General features: G+C 41.9%; 1 protein-coding gene across 3 annotated transcripts in view; it reads left to right on the top strand.

Moving 5' to 3' along the window:
- The window catches only part of LOC137655794 (signal-induced proliferation-associated 1-like protein 1), a 107,991-nt gene that overhangs the window by 34,701 nt on the left and 56,651 nt on the right, over positions 1–16,639 (top strand). For all 3 annotated transcript variants that reach the window (XM_068389943.1, XM_068389942.1, XM_068389941.1), the window contains exon 2: positions 14,772–16,503. In XM_068389943.1, coding sequence (XP_068246044.1) covers positions 15,287–16,503 — 1,217 coding nt within the window. In that variant the 5' untranslated portion in view covers positions 14,772–15,286. The remainder of the gene's footprint in view (positions 1–14,771; positions 16,504–16,639) is intronic.

The following is a 16,639-nucleotide window of genomic DNA, read 5'->3' as shown; positions in this document are numbered from 1 at the left end:
AGGATTTGTTTCAGAATAAGAAATCTTTTATCTAGCATACAGTATAATTTAAATGATATAAACAATAAATTCACATCAAGTTGCAAGATATATATAGTAATTATATTCCAGTCTTAAAGATTTAATCTTCAAGTTGGTTAGTACAGTACTCTACCACTTCTATTTCTGATTAGATAGCGGATTTTGAGCGAAGCAAAAAATCTATTTTTGGGTGAGATAGCCATCTCGTCCTGATGGAAGGTTCCTTCAGTAGCTTCCTAAGGGTATATATGACTACAGTAGGTATTCCCAAAGAATTAAACTAAAGGTTTCACAGAATTCTAACTTCTGGCGCGAGTACCCTCAAGGTTTCCCTTTAGGATATTGTATAATAACGGGATGTATACTTGACGCGCCACATAGCTATCTGCACCCCACAGCGTTTACGCTTCGAGGGGGAAGTTGGTGGCAAGATATGGGAGGAGGCGTTACAAAGTTCTCCTCCTCCGTTACTGTTATGGTACTCGGATGACGTCATAAACGACGCCATCTTGGCTGACGTCATAACCGCCCGCGTCCTCCATTCCTTCTCTAGTAGCGTCTATGACCAGGTTCGCTATTTACTGCCAGCATGTCGCAATCTTCAGCTGCTTCTGCCTCTGGAAAGTTGAGTACCATATTCTTATATATATTTTTTTAACTGTATTATACTGGTACAGTATTTTGGAGAATTCTCTCAAGTGGAAAGAGATACAAACATTCAACTTACAAATATTCAGAGATACAAACACAGATCCAACAGAAATAGTAAATCTCAGATATTCTATCAAAAGTTTCTTAATGAAATACTCTAATGAGGCAATATTTTATAATTTGATGCAGTAAAGAAGACATTTGTGATTAAAACTGGACTGTTTGTTGACTCGCAGATGAAAATCATAGACTTGTATAAGGTGAAGCCGACCCTACGCCAAAATCTAACCAAATTTGACTTACAAAAAGCTTCTTGGAACCTATTAAGTTTGTAAGTTAAGGACTTTCTTATATGTGGATCAATTTAAACCTTCCTTGGATGGGAGATTAAATCATTCATGCCTCTTGTTGTGTGCTAGAGCCTAATTATTACAGCCGTTGATGTTAGAGTTGTCTTTTTAGATAGAGAGGGGCTGTAGAATGGTTTCATTATACAGTACCATTTAATGGTCTTCCCCATGTTGATATAGGGATTATCTGAAATAGTTGGGAACAGCGATGTTAAGTCTTGACTTTAGAATTGAATTAAAGTTACTATAGTCCATTTCTTTTAGCGAGTCATATTTGCACCGACTCGCAGCGGTGCCCTTTTAGCTCGGAAAAGTTCCCTGATCGCTGATTGGTTGGACAAGATAATTCTAACCAATCAGCGACCAGGAAACTTTTCCGAGCTAAAAGGGCACCGTTGCGAGTCGGTGCAAATATGACTCGCTAAAAGAAATGGACTATAGATGGATACATCTTTGTATCTTCTTCCCTACCATTATCCCTTCACTAAGGGGTCGGTTGTCTGATGCGCCCTCTCCAATGCCTTCGATCAAAGGCATCCTTTTCCAGTAAACCTCTTCTCTCTGTATCATCCTTCAAAGGATAGATCCTTGTATGGGAGGATGCTGAAAGATCGTGTCATGTTATCTTGTCTCGTCCGGAACAATATTTAGGAATTTGTCCAGCTGGTAAAATGCCATTATTATTCATGATAAAGGAGAAGCAATCTTATTTAGATATGGTGTAATGTGGGCTCGGGAATATAGCATTTAGCCCTGATTCTATGATTACGGTAGCATTGAAGAACAGACGTCGTGTATTTTGATGAACGTGTCTCCAAAGTTGAAACTAAGTCCTTCTTGCTTCTTTGCATTGTTTGCTATTGTGGTCATTATTTGGTTACATTACTTTCAGCAAAGCAGAAAATCGAAACTTATTGGAAGTCCTTTACAATTGAGAAATAATAAACAGTGATGGGAATAGAAGGATAGTCCTAAATCAAACTATTGTTCTCTAGTCTTGTGTAGCACCATAGCCTCAGTACCATGGCCTTCCACTATCTTGTAGTAGGGTTTTCTTGCTTGATCGACATCAATGACCATAGATGTCAGGATGCCAGATAACTTATAACTAATCAATCAATCAATCTCTTACTTGAGGGTACGCTCGGGCACACACTTCTATCTGTTTTCTCTTCCACTTGTTTATTTTTTATTTTTTTTTCTATTTCTATAGTTTATATATGAAAGATTTATTTTAACATTGTTATTGTTCTTAGAATATCTTATATTAATTATTCCTTGCTTCTCTTGTAGTTCATTTATTTCCGTATTTTCTTTCCTTATTGGGCTATTTTTCCCTCTTGAAGCATCCTTCTTTTCCAACTTGTGTTGTAGCTTAGCTAGTAATAATAACAATCAATATTATTATTATTATTATTATTATTATTATTATTATTATTATTATTATTACTAGCCAAGCTACAGCCCTAGTTGGAAAAGCATGATGCTATAAGCCCAAGGGCTCCTATAGAGAAAAATAGCCCAATGAGGAAAGGAAATAAATAAATGATGAGAACAAATTAACAATAAATCATTCTAAAAGCAGTAATAATAATAATAATAATATATTCTCATTTAGTGTAGGTCTAAAGCTATTATGACAAAATTAGTATGCTTTATGTACTATCCTTACTGGCTCCAGATCTAATACTAATAAATTTAAAGCTGCTTTGAGGATGTTGAATGTATTGGCTCTTTACGTAACATTTACCGATTTTATGAACTTCGGCTGAATATAAAGATAAACTTTAATTAAATTTTTTTAGTGGGAGTTACTCAGAATCATTGCGTTTTGCGCCGGATCTTACGTATGTATTCTGGCGTTAATTTTGGGAGATTTTATTTTATTATATATTCTGTTATTTCTATATTTTTGTTTTTATGCGCCAAAGTTTCACTGGGCGACACAGGTTCCTCGCCCAGAAATAGATTTTTCCTTCGTCAAAATCCCTTAATTAATGAAAGATATTTTTAATAGCAATTCTTTGAATTCTCACGAGAAACAGAAATACTAATGTCGCTACATACATATTTATTCCAAACATTTCTGACATTTCAAATGTCATCATCAGTGCTACCTAAAGGAAAGTTAGTACTGACGATGACATTTGAAATGCCGAAACGTTTGCAATGAATATGTACAGTATGTGGCGATATTAGTACTTCTGTTTCTCCTGAGAATAAGTTTTAAATATTTAACTTAGCCGGTGAATATATAATAGCTGCTGCTCAGCAGCTCTACAGAAAACACACTCAAAAACTCGCGAGCGATCGCTATGAAGGTTGCGGGTGTGCCCACCACCGCCAACTATCGGCCAGATACCACTCCTGCATGTAAACAAACCCTTCAATTCTTCTCTGTCGACCTTGACGACAAGACGTATCAATACTCGCTGGATAACCTGGAGTTTTCTCAACATATTTGGTGAAGTACTTCATTTTGGTTTGAGCTTTTGCAGTGCAGGTGTTTTTCCTCAACATAAACTCTTGAACTCTTTATTGAACAGATTTAATTGTTGATGACTTGGATTGTTTTTTGGACTTTCTTTGAATAATTCAAAATGGCTGACCCTTCACAAGTACCTAGATTTCGTAAGTGTAATGCTAGGGACTGTAATAGGCGTCTTCCAAAGGCATCTCTCGACCCACATACTGTGTGTTCCAATTGTCGGGGTAAAACCTGTCAATTGGGAGATCGGTGTGAGGAATGCGTGGGCCTTTCGGAATTCGATTGGCTCGAATACGATAAGTATGCACGTAGGCTAGAGAGAGATAGGGTAAGGAGGAGTTCCTCTAGGTCAGTAGATTTTTCCTCCCAACATGCCCCTGAACCTAATCCTTCCCCTGTAGTGGTTATACCTAACCCCCCTTCTGGCACTCAGGAACCATCTATGCAAGACATGTTACATGCTATTCATGCCTTGGGGGAAAGAGTTGAAGCGTTAGCAACTGATCGTAATCAACTCATGGCTGACGTTAAAGAGCTTAAGTGTCAGAGTGCCACAGCGGAAAATAGTGGGAAAGTGATTAGTGCGCAAAGTGTTGTGAACAGTGTTGCGACCGAGGGTTCGTCTGTTCGTGCCTGTCGTTCACCTAGTCCGAGACCTCTTGCAAGCTCCCAAGCCCAGGGGAGAAGTAATGTCGTACGACTTATGGGTTCGAGAGGCCTTGATCAGCGAACAGACGTTCCCTCTATGGTATCAGGCGTATCTCACCAAGATCGCCCCTACCATAAGACGAGAGAACCCATTTTCTCCTCGTCTTCCGAAGGCTTTTCGCATAAGAAACCGTGGAGCAAGGTTTCTAGGCCCCTTAAGCGAAAGTCGGTCCCTTCAGGACAGGTCCAGCGTCCTGGATGTAGTCATTGGGACAGTTCTGACCCATTGCAGTCATCGGATGACTGCTCGCCGCCTAAGCAGCAACGTTACACAGGCTCAGAAAGTCTTGGTGTAGGCAACGTTGTGCCGTCTCAGACGTTAACCCCGTCGTTTACCGCACCCATTCCCGTGGACCCTAAATGGGTTATACTGCAGGACATGCAGACTAAGCTCGCCTCCCTTATGGAAGACTATTCTGCCGATAAGGTTCTCGTTGAGCCTAGCCGTTTATCTCATCGAGATCCTGGCCTTCAGCCGCCCAAACGAACCTTTGTGCGTCCTGTGGACGTTGGCGTAGCTAAGTCACGTCAGTCACGTTATGTTGAGCCTCACTCGATGCGGTCTCGTGTGGATTTTCAGCCGCATTTGGACGTTAGGCCACTTACTAATGCTCCTGTTGACGTTCAGGACGTTCGCCAACCATCGGAGTTGACTTGTTTTGACGCTGAGCGTCAACCACCGCAGTCTAGAGTTGTTTTGATTGCTCAGACTAGGCAGTCAAAACAGTCTCGAGTGGACACCGTGCGTCCTCACGCACCTGTTGTTATTGACAGTTCACAGACTGTCAAGCAGTTACATGACGTTGCGTCCTGGTCCGCTACTAATGCACCAGTGCGTGTGGACGCTGCGTGTCAAGCATTGCCAACCCCTTTGCTTGTTTCTCAGCAGTTGTCAGATGAGGATCCTTCAGATGAGGACGTTGCTGACCCTCAGCCTGAGGATCATCCTTCGGATGTAGACGAACCCAGAACAGTTCCTCCATCAATGGACTTTAAGAAAGTCATGTTAATTTTTAAGGAGTTGTTTCCCGATCACTTCGTCACTGTTGCTCCTCGTTCGCCGCCGTCTGAGTTTGTTCTAGGCGTACCTGCTGACATGCCAGCCTTTACAAAACTTGTGCTCTCTCGCTCATCCAAGAGAGCTTTACGGCTTTTAGGCGACTGGTTGGAAACCAAGAGGAGTTTGGGGAAGACGGCCTTTGCCTTCCCTCCGTCTAAACTCTCGTCTAGATCGAGCGTCTGGTATGCCACGGGAGAAGTTCTTGGCTTGGGAGTCCCTGCCTCTGCCCAGGGCGACTTCTCAAGCCTTGTAGACTCTCCCCGCCGCCTAGCCATGAGACGCTCGAAGATTAGTTGGTCCTCCTCGGACCTTGACCATCTGGTGAAAGGCATTTATAGAGCCTTTGAAGTTTTCAACTTCCTTGACTGGTGTTTGGGAGCCTTAAGTAGGAAAATCTCATCGGCTGATAGAGATGTCTCCTTACTTATTATGTCCTGTATGGATAAAGCCATCCGCGATGGTTCCAATGAGCTCTCCTCTTCTTTTACGTCGGGAGTCCTAAAGAAGCGAGAGTCCCTTTGCTCTTTTCTGTCGGCAGGAGTTACTCCCTGTCAGAGATCTGAACTGCTCTTTGCTCCCTTATCTAAGTTTTTGTTCCCGCAACAATTGGTTAAGGACATAGCTTCTTCACTCGTGCAGAAGGACACCCATGACTTGGTTGCGTCCTCTGCTCGCAAAGGGACTCCTTCGACATCCTTTTCTGCAAGACCTAGGATAGACACTCCGGCGTCCAGATTTATTCCGCCCTTTCGTGGCAGACCTCCCAGCAGGGGAAGTACTCGTGCCGAGGGAAAGAGAGGAAAGAAGAGAGGAGCCAAGTCCTCACGTGGCAGAGTCTGACTGCCCGCAGCCTCAGACAGCAGTAGGAGCCAGACTGAAGAACTTCTGGCAAGCCTGGGAGAAGAGGGGCGCAGACCAACAATCTGTGAGGTTGCTCAGAGAGGGGTACAAAATTCCATTTGTACGCAAACCTCCTCTAGCTTCCCCAATCGACCTCTCTCCCAGGTACCGAGAGGAGTCAAAGAGACAAGCCCTGAAACTAGAAGTGTCTCTTTTGCTAGTGAAGGGAGCGGTGGTGAAAGTCTCGGACCTTCAATCACCGGGGTTTTACAACCGTCTCTTCCTAGTACCGAAGAAGACAGGAGGTTGGAGACCGGTGCTAGACGTCAGTGCACTCAACGTCTTTGTTACGAAGACAAAGTTCACCATGGAGACCACGAAATCAGTCTTAGCAGCGGTCAGAAAGGGAGACTGGATGGTCTCTCTCGACCTAAGAGACGCATACTTCCACATCCCCATACACCCAGATTCCCAACCTTTTCTGAGGTTTGTTTTCAACAATGTGGTATACCAGTTTCGGGCCCTGTGCTTTGGCCTAAGTCCTGCTCCTCTCGTGTTTACGAGGCTTATGAGGAATGTAGCAAAATTCCTCCATTTATCGGGAATCCGAGCCTCCCTATACTTGGACGACTGGCTTCTCAGAGCCTCGTCCAGTCATCGCTGTCTGCAGGATCTTCATTGGACATTGGATCTGACCAAGGAATTGGGACTTTTGGTCAACCTGGAAAAGTCCCAGCTGATTCCATCCCAAACTATACTGTATTTAGGGATGGAGATTCGCAGTCCAGTTTTTCGGGCTTTTCCGTCTGCCCCCCGAATAGAGCAAGCCCTGCTCAAAGTCCAACTGATGTTGAAGAGAGAACGATGCTCAGTCAGGAATTGGATGAGTCTAGTAGGAACTCTATCATCCCTGGAGCAGTTTGTCTCGCTAGGAAGGCTACACCTTCGACCTCTCCAGTTCCATCTAGCTTTTCACTGGAAAAAGGACAAGACGTTAGAGATGGTCTCAATCCCGATCTCCGAACCAGTAAAGGCATGCCTGAATTGGTGGAACGACAATATCAGTCTGAGAGAGGGACTTTCCCTAGCAGTTCAGAACCCAAACCACGTACTATTCTCGGACGCGTTGGATTTGGGTTGGGGTGCGACTCTGGACGGTCAGGAATGCTCAGGTCTGTGGACCTCAAGTCAGAAGAGCATGCACATCAACGGCAAGGAGCTTTTGGCAGTCCACCTGGCCTTGATGAACTTCGAGAGTCTCCTTCGAAACAAGGTGGTAGAGATCAACTCTGACAATACCACAGCCTTGGCATACATTTCCAAGCAAGGAGGCACCCACTCCCTGACGCTGTACGAGATCGCAAGGGACCTGCTCATTTGGTCAAGAGATCGAGGCATCTCCCTGTTAACGAGGTTTATCCAGGGCGACTTGAACGTCTTAGCAGACTGCCTCAGTCGGTGGGGTCAGGTAATTCCTACGGAATGGACCCTCCACAAGGACGTGTGCAAGAGTCTTTGGGCGACTTGGGGTCAACCCACCATAGACCTCTTTGCAACCTCGATGACCAAGAGACTTCCAATCTATTGCTCTCCAGTCCCAGACCCAGCAGCAATACACATAGACGCATTTCTTCTAGATTGGTCTCATCTGGACCTATATGCATTCCCACCATTCAAGATTGTCAACAAGGTACTGCAGAAGTTCGCCTCTCACGAAGGGACAAGGTTGACGTTAGTTGCTCCCCTCTGGCCCGCGAGAGAATGGTTCACCGAAGTACTTTGATGGCTGGTAGACTTTCCAAGAAGTCTTCCTCTAAGAGTAGATCTGTTACGTCAGCCCCACGTAAAGAATGTGTACCAAAGCCTCCCCGCTCTTCGTCTGACTGCCTTCAGACTATCGAAAGACTCTCTAGAGCTCGAGGCTTTTCGAAGGAGGCAGCCAGTGCGATTGCAAGAGCGAGGAGAGCTTCTACCATTAGAGTATACCAGTCGAAGTGGGAAGTCTTCCGAGACTGGTGCAAGTCAGCATCTGTATCCTCGTCCAGTACCTCTGTAGCCCAAATCGCTGATTTTCTCTTACACCTGAGAAAAGTTCGCTCCCTTTCAGCTACCACGATCAAGGGCTACAGGAGCATGTTGGCTTCGGTCTTCCGGCATAGAGGCTTAGATCTTTCCAACAATAAAGATCTACAAGATCTCCTTAAGTCTTTTGAAACCTCTAAGGAACGTCGTTTGGCTACTCCTGGATGGAACTTAGACGTGGTCCTAAGGTTCCTCATGTCAGACAGGTTTGAGCCATTACATTCAGCCTCCCTGAAGGATCTCACTCTTAAGACTCTTTTCCTGGTGTGCTTGGCATTGGCTAAAAGAGTCAGTGAACTTCATGCCTTCAGTAAGAACATCGGCTTTTCTACAGAAAAAGCCACTTGTTCTCTTCAACTTGGTTTCCTGGCCAAAAATGAACTGCCTTGTCGTCCTTGGCCTAAATCTTTTGATATTCCTTGCTTATCAGAGATCGTAGGCAACGAACTGGAAAGAGTGTTATGTCCCGTTAGAGCTCTTAAGTTCTATTTAGCTCGTACTAAGCCATTACGAGGTAAATCTGAAGCGTTATGGTGTTCGGTTAAGAAACCATCCTTACCTATGTCAAAGAATGCTTTGTCATATTTTATCAGATTTTTAATACGAGAAGCTCATTCCCACTTGAGTGAGGAAGACCAATCTTTGCTTAAGGTTAAGACGCACGAGATTAGAGCTATAGCAACCTCCGTGGCCTTCAAGCAAAATAGATCTCTGCAAAGTATCATGGACGCGACTTTTTGGAGAAGCAAGTCAGTGTTCGCGTCATTTTACTTAAAAGATGTCCAGACTCTTTACGAGGACTGCTACACACTGGGTCCATTCGTAGCAGCGAGTGCAGTAGTGGGTGAGGGTTCTACCACTACACCTCCCTAATTCCAATATCCTTTTTAATCTGTCTCTTGAAATGTTTTTAATATTGTTTTTTTTTTTTTTTTATGGGTTGTACGGAAGGCTAAGAAGCCTTTCGCATCCTGGTTGATTTGGCGGGTGGTCAAAGTCATTTCTTGAGAGCGCCCAGATTAGGGGTTTGATGAGGTCCTGTTAGTATGGGTTGCAACCCTTCATACTTCAGCTCCTGGGAGTCTTTCAGCATCCTAAGAGGATCGCTGGGCTTTGTGAGGAAGACAGACTTACAAGGCAGAGTAATCGTCTAAGTCAACTTCCTTACCAGGTACCTATATATTTTGGTTTTGTTATATTGATAACTGTCAAAAACTCTTAGCATATACGCTGTAAACTTAATTAACTCTGGTCTCTACCCACCGCCTTGGGTGTGAATCAGCTATTATATATTCACCGGCTAAGTTAAATATTTAAAAATGATATTTTAATTATAAAATAAATTTTTGAATATACTTACCCGGTGAATATATAAATTAAAGGCCCTCCCTTCCTCCCCTATAGAGACGCAGCGGGATGAGAAGAATTGAAGGGTTTGTTTACATGCAGGAGTGGTATCTGGCCGATAGTTGGCGCTGGTGGGCACACCCGCAACCTTCATAGCGATCGCTCGCGAGTTTTTGAGTGTGTTTTCTGTCGAGCCGCTGAGCAGCAGCTATTATATATTCACCGGGTAAGTATATTCAAAAATTTATCTTATAATTAAAATATCATATTTCCCCCTTTTTTGTGTGTTGAATTCATTGCATGCTTTGAAGTTTTACATATGAACACTCCTGGATTGCAGAGAATTTAGAGTAAATTGTCGTTGACAAAAGAGAGAAAATTATTGGGCATAAGCCTATTTACGGAAGGCTATTGGTTCCTCACCCAGAAATAGATTTTTCCTTCGTCAAAATCTCTTTATTATTATTATTATTATTATTATTATAGTTATTACTAGCTAAGCCACAACCCTAGTTGGGAAAACAAGATGCTATAAGCCCAAGGGCTCCAACAAGGAGAAATAGCCCAGCGAGGAAAAGAAACTAGGAGATAAGTACGGCAAATAGAATCTTGGGTCAAAAGCTCCCAAATTACTTAAAATTTGTGATTTTTGAATGAAATGTTGATCTCTTGGTCTCATAGCCTATGTGGGGAGTTTCATTGCTTCAGTTTAGGAAGAAAAGATTGAGAGATATGGTTGAGTACAAAAGTTATTATTTTAGGATTCTGATGCCTCGTCATCCTCCAGTTTAAAGGTTTAAAGGCAGGTCATGAATGGCAGAGGCAAGGGACAGTGACATTGCCTTATCGAGCAGGACAATGCCATAGAGACTGACTTTATATACATATGATCAGCGCCCGGGCCCCGTCCATCCAAGCTAGGACTGAGGAGGGCCAGGCAATAGCCTAGACTTAAAGGCTCCCCAAACTCCCCATCCTCAGCTCAGAAGGATGGTGAGATTGCAGCAACCAAAGGAACTGACGAGTTTGAGTTGTACTCGAACCCCAGTCTGGCGTTCACCAGTCAGGGACGTTACCACATTGGCCACCACAACCCTAGTGCTTTAAATATGTGAATTTGTTTCATAGGGGTAACATTAAAACCAAACACTACTAGATATTTTTTTATTTTGTTCTTATTACTTTTTAATTCAAGTGTGCAGACTTCCTCTTCCACCTTCATGACTCTTGCAACCAGAGAACAATTTCACTTTCATCTTGTTAGTTCAGTAATAAAAAATTAATGAACGACAAGTCTTCCTTCTCCTCATAGTAATTTGCCATAAAGAGAGAAACCTGCTGGAAAGTTGTCTATTGTCAAATTACACATTCATTGTTGAACGACGGATGGCTGTCTTTTTGTGACTTCTTTTTCTTGTTTACAAGATAATTGATGGTTAGGGTTTCAAATCCTGGAAACTAAATTAAGACTGGTGATGATGAAATGTCCTTCTCCTTAACCTCTTATGGAGTGAATTATTTTTCATTCCTAAGTATAAAGAATTTCATCGTATTAAGGTTCTTATTTTGTTAGATTAACTCTATTGTACTTATTTGGCGATATTGAATAGTGTATTGTAAATTCAAAATTTATTAAAATCATGCAAGTAAATTATTGTTTCTTAGATTAAATATTTCCAATAGGTAGGTAATCAAAATCAATGAACTTATGAAGCAGAAAAATGCAAAAAGTCATTCACTAAATGGCAGTGAATAGTTTGCTTGTACAGTGTAGAATATACTGTAAGTGAAGGGAGTGTGAAATTCTCTCTCTCTCTCTCTCTCTCTCTCTCTCTCTCTCTCTCTCTCTCTCTCTCTCTCTCTCTCTCTCTCTCTCTGTACCTTGTGTTTTTAGAAACATTATTATTATCATTATTATTATGGTAGCTAAGCTACAACCCTAGCTGGAAAATCAGGATGCCATAAGCCCAAGAGATCCAACAGGGAAAAAATAGCCCAATGAGAAAAGGAAACAAGGAAATAGATAAACTACCAAACAAGCGAATTGATGAACAATTGGAAGAAAATATTTTAAGAACAGTAACAAAATTAAAATAGATTTTCCATATAGAAATTAAAAAACAAAACAAAAAGAGAAATAGATATAATAGTGGGCCTGAGTGTAACCTCAAGCAAGAGAACTCTAACCCAAGACAGTGGAAGACCATTGTACAGAGGCTATGACACTACCCAAGACTAGAGGCAGGGTGGAATTACTAACTGCAATAAGAGATGCATGTCATATTAATGAGTATTGCCGAGGGCAACAAATATTAGGGAAAACACTAATCAACAAAAAAAATGGATTTTAGCGTAGGAAAAATCTATTTTTGAGCTCGAGTCATGTCGTCCTGATGGAAGTTCCTTCCAGTAGCTTCCTATTCCTACTGTATAATATTTCTGCGAGTGATATCACAAGAGAATTACTGTCAGGTATCACAGGGTTCTAAACCCGGGAACGACTATCCGAAGATATCGTTTATAATCAAGGACGTATCCGTAGATAACCGTAGATATCTGCACTCCTAACAGATAACTCGATCAACAAGTTTATAGGATGGGTTTGAATAACAGGACATTTTTATGAGCCTTCTTTTCCATGACCATCTGAAACTAATGCAAAAAGTACTGTACTGTATTTTCTCAGTAGAAAAAACACTAAGATAATTTGGATTTTCTGTCAATATGTAGTGACTGATGGATAAGAGCATATTTTTTTAGTAGATTAAGGTTTATACATTTTAGGATTTTCATTTGAATAAATCATATCTGCATGTTATATTCTTTGTGTCTTCAGTTCTCCCTGGCAAGAATTTAATACAAATGTGTAACATAAAGAGATAGCAGAAGCTGTAAGAGCTAGATATCTGTTGTGACAAAAAGTCCAGTCATGCTTAACACAAATGTAAGAGTTTAGCTTCAGTACAAGGGGGTTTAAAGGTCGCTCATGATTGGCAGAGCCAAGGGACAGTGACATTGCCCTATCAGGCAGGACAATCCCCTCTCCACCCAAGCTAGGACCAAGGAGGGCCAGGCAATGGCTGCTGATGACTCAGCAGATAGATCTATAAGCTCCCCCAAACCCCCTATCCGTAGCTCACAGGGATGATGAGATTGCAGCGACCAAAGAAACTAACAAGTTTGAGCAGAACTCGAACCCCAGTCTGACGTTCACCAGTCAGGGACATTACCATATCGGCCACCACAACTCTAAAAGGGATTTTAAATTAGGAAAAATCTATTATTGGGTGAGATAGCCATGTCGTCCTGATGGAAGTTCCCTTCGGCTGCTTCCTACTGTATAATATTTCTGCGAGTAATATTACAAGAGAATTTCTATCAGGTATCACAGGGTTCTAACCCCCGGAACGACTATCCGTAGATATCGTGTATAATCAGGGACGTATCCTAAGATAACCATAGATATCTGCACCCCTAATAGACTTTACCTAGTCTGATCCTCTAAGGGGAAGGATAAGTGAGGAGCCGTTACATATCCTATCATCTTTCGGTGCTCCCTTACGTCCCTGGCGCTTCATTCCTTTGTTCGCAGCTTCACGCTACTGTCCTATTTTTTTTGTTGTGCGCTCTCTATCAGCTTATTTTGAAGAATTTCTCCGTATGATGGCTTCCTCTTCTTCATCTAAGTTTGAGTACTTACCTCTCTTTGCAGTTTGATTTAGCTGTGAATGATTTAGTTCCCTACGTGAATAATTATTTAGCTTTTTCGATCGAGGAAGCCTGAGCGCTAAAAGTACTTCATACAAAGATTGATGACTACTGTGCCACTTCACAACAGAGCAAATTCCTTGTGTAGAAGAGTTTGTGAGGTTTTACAAGACATTTTTACTAATTTGCTTGGACCATTTTCTGGGAGATCCTTCTGAGAAATGTCGAATTTGTGTTTGCTCTGCAGTTACAGATGACTTTAGAATAGATGGCTCTCTTGCTTGAGGATACACTCGGGCACACTATTCTATCTTATTTCTCTTCCTTTTGGTTTGTTAAAAGTTTTTATAGTTTATATAGGAAATATTTATTTTGATGTTACTGTTCTTAAAATTTTGCTTTTCCTTGTTTCCTTTCCTCATTGGGCTATTTTCCCTGTTAAGGCCCCTGGGCTTATGGCATCCTGCTTTTCCAACTAGGGTTGTTGCTTAGCAAGTAGTAATAATAATAATAATAATAATCTGCTTCCTCTGTTTCCAAGAAATTCTTTGCTGATTGAGAATACAAGGTTGTAATTTTAATTGGATATCTTCCCTGCCTTTCAGGTTTTATTTAAAAGAAATTTGATAGTTTTTTGCTGGGTTAGTTGTTGATGTTATTTCTTAAGAGTATTTCCAATGTTTAACCCTTTTACCCCCAAAGGACGTACTGGTATGTTTCACAAAACTCATCCCTTTACCCCCATGGACGTACCGGTACGTTCTTGCAAAAAACTGCTATTTAAATTGTTTTTTGCATATTTTTGATAATTTTTTGAAAAACTTCAGACATTTACCAAGAAAATGAGATCAACCTGACTTCTCTATGACAAAAATGAAGGCTGTTAGAGCAATTTAAAAAAAAATATACTGCAAAATGTGCTTGAAAAAAATAACCCCTGGGGGTTAAGGGTTGGAAATTTCCAAATAGCCTGGGGGTAAAAGGGTTAACATGCCTAAATATAACGAAGTTGGTTGAAAAGAGTTATGTTTGTGATCTAAAATAAATTTCGCAGTTTTTGCTGTGTTAGTTGATGATATTTCTTGAAGTATTTCCAATGTTTAACATAATTATAACATAGAATTGTTCTTATAGAAGTTTATTTGTAAGCTATAAAAGGGGTTTTGACGAAGGAAAAATCTATTTCTGGGCGAGGAACCTATGTCGCCCATTGAAATGCTCCTTAAAGCACCATTTCAAAGGTATAAATACTGCTAAATATACCAGAGAAAAAAGTTGCATGGAATGCCAGGAATATACCCAGCTCGCTCACCCCTAAAGGGTGTCGGTATTAAAACTGGGGCGAGTGATACCACTACCAGAGGTCCCTTTCCAATTAGACTTCTCCCTCCTCAAAATCCCCCGTTACTACGAGTACATATAATTTATTTTGCTTTAGTTAGATTTTATGTCTAACTCAAAGCTACAATATTCAATTTGAAGATGAACTTATGTGGATTTCTTCTTTTTTTTACAGTTCACTCGATGACTCATCCTGAAGATCTTCTACCCTCAAGACTTGCCACCTCTAGCATCAGCAACAACTCTGGTCATTCACCGTAGGAACGTCGAGGGTGCTCTTTTCGAGAAAATTTCAACGATAGGCCCGCATGCGATATACCGTAGTTGCTAGCATGGGTATTACAGTGGCATACGAGTGTATCCCTGGGTGAGGAAATGTTAAGAGTGTGTCTTCCATAAGTATCTTACAACATGTTGATAAATATATTCATAATGCCTTTTTGGCATTTTTACGAAGAGAAACTCAAGGGAGACAGTATAAAAGTGACAAGAGTGTTCATGCATATTAGCAACTGACATTGAATTGCATTATGAAGGAAGGTGTGTAAAAAAAAAAAACTCTCAAAATCAGAAACTATTTCTTTGGGAGAAGTATATTTCTATTTGAAAATGTAGTTGCGAAGCTCCAGAGAGAGAATCAGAATCCTGAGGCATTAGGAAGGCATTTCATCATCATATAAATGGAATGTGATGGAGAGAGTGCAAGTACTGAACGCAAGTCCCACGTCTTGCATTGGCCGGGCCTCCAACAGTTCTCCGCAGACGCCCGGAGGTCCTGCATATATCCCTCAAGATCAAAAGGACTATGTTAAGGCCAAAGAGAGAAAAAGTAGCAAAGTTGGCACTAATGCTCTGACTCAGAATTCTAACATTTTAAATAATAATGTTGAAATAAATGGGTTGTTGAATGGTGCCATAAATAATGCTAATAATAATGATGATAAAGGGAATAATAGAAAGAAGAGTATTGTTAACCAGAATAAACAAAATCGAGAGCAGGGCTCGATGGGGTACGTCAGTGAAAGGGTGAGAGCGCTAAGTGTAAGTAATAGACCTAAGGCCAATGCCTCGTCACCACACCGATTTGGCCCTCCCGACCTTCGAGCTTCGTACAACGAGAGGCTCAGGTCAGGACCTACCAGCCTGCAGCCTTCGGGACGAGTCGGTGTGAGCCGATCAGGTCAAGATGTGGGAGGAGGATTTGTGTATATGCGCGGAACGGGAGGTCTTTATCGGAGCAATTCTTCATTAGAACTGGATCACGATGCTGACGAGCAACCTCCCGGGTCTCCTCTCCGCAGAGAGTATGGCTCTCATGGCTCGATTAACGTGGCCTCTGCCCCTCCCGAAACCCTATATTCAATATTACGGGACCTGCAACCAACCGATCGCCAAGACTCCACTTCCGCTTCGGCTGATAACGTATCGGGTTCTCTGGGCGGAGAGGCAGAGGCGACGTCTCCGAAAGTCCGGTCAAAATTTCAGAAGCTGTGGGACAAAGACAAACCATCCATATTTAAAAAGCTTAGATCAGGTAAAAGTACAGAAAACAAAAATGATATGAAATCTGATGTCAATTCTGAGTCTAGTGTTCAAGCAAGTGTTTCAAAGTGTTCTAAACCGAGTGAATTGAGTGGCGATTCAGACAGTCGCAGTGAAGAGTCTCTCAGCGTGGTCCCACCCAGAAGATCAGCTTTTGCCCATTTTGATTGTAGGTCATTAGTAGCACAACTCAATAGTTCACAGATGCGATCGTTGCTCTCCGATCGTGTCAACACCACCACCGGAGCTTCGGCCGCGGCAATGGCAGGAATGTCCGCATTAGGGCCACAGCACGACAGTACGGAAGATCTCCAGCCCGATGAAAGTGATCCTGGAGATGGGAGAAGTAATCGTCTGATCAACAGGTACCGTATTTTATCTCTTTTGTCATTGCAGGGCTAGAGAGTTTGTTGAATGGTAGTGGGAAGTCATTATGTCGGGAAAAATGCAGTTCCATTTCTATTAACGCACTTGAAGATCACTTTATTGGAAGATACAGGC

The sequence above is a fragment of the Palaemon carinicauda genome, chromosome 16, assembly GCF_036898095.1.
Source record: "Palaemon carinicauda isolate YSFRI2023 chromosome 16, ASM3689809v2, whole genome shotgun sequence".
Taxonomy (NCBI): Eukaryota; Metazoa; Arthropoda; class Malacostraca; order Decapoda; family Palaemonidae; genus Palaemon; species Palaemon carinicauda.
Note: the sequence above shows the minus strand (reverse complement) of the source record. Positions and strands in the feature narration are given on the sequence as shown.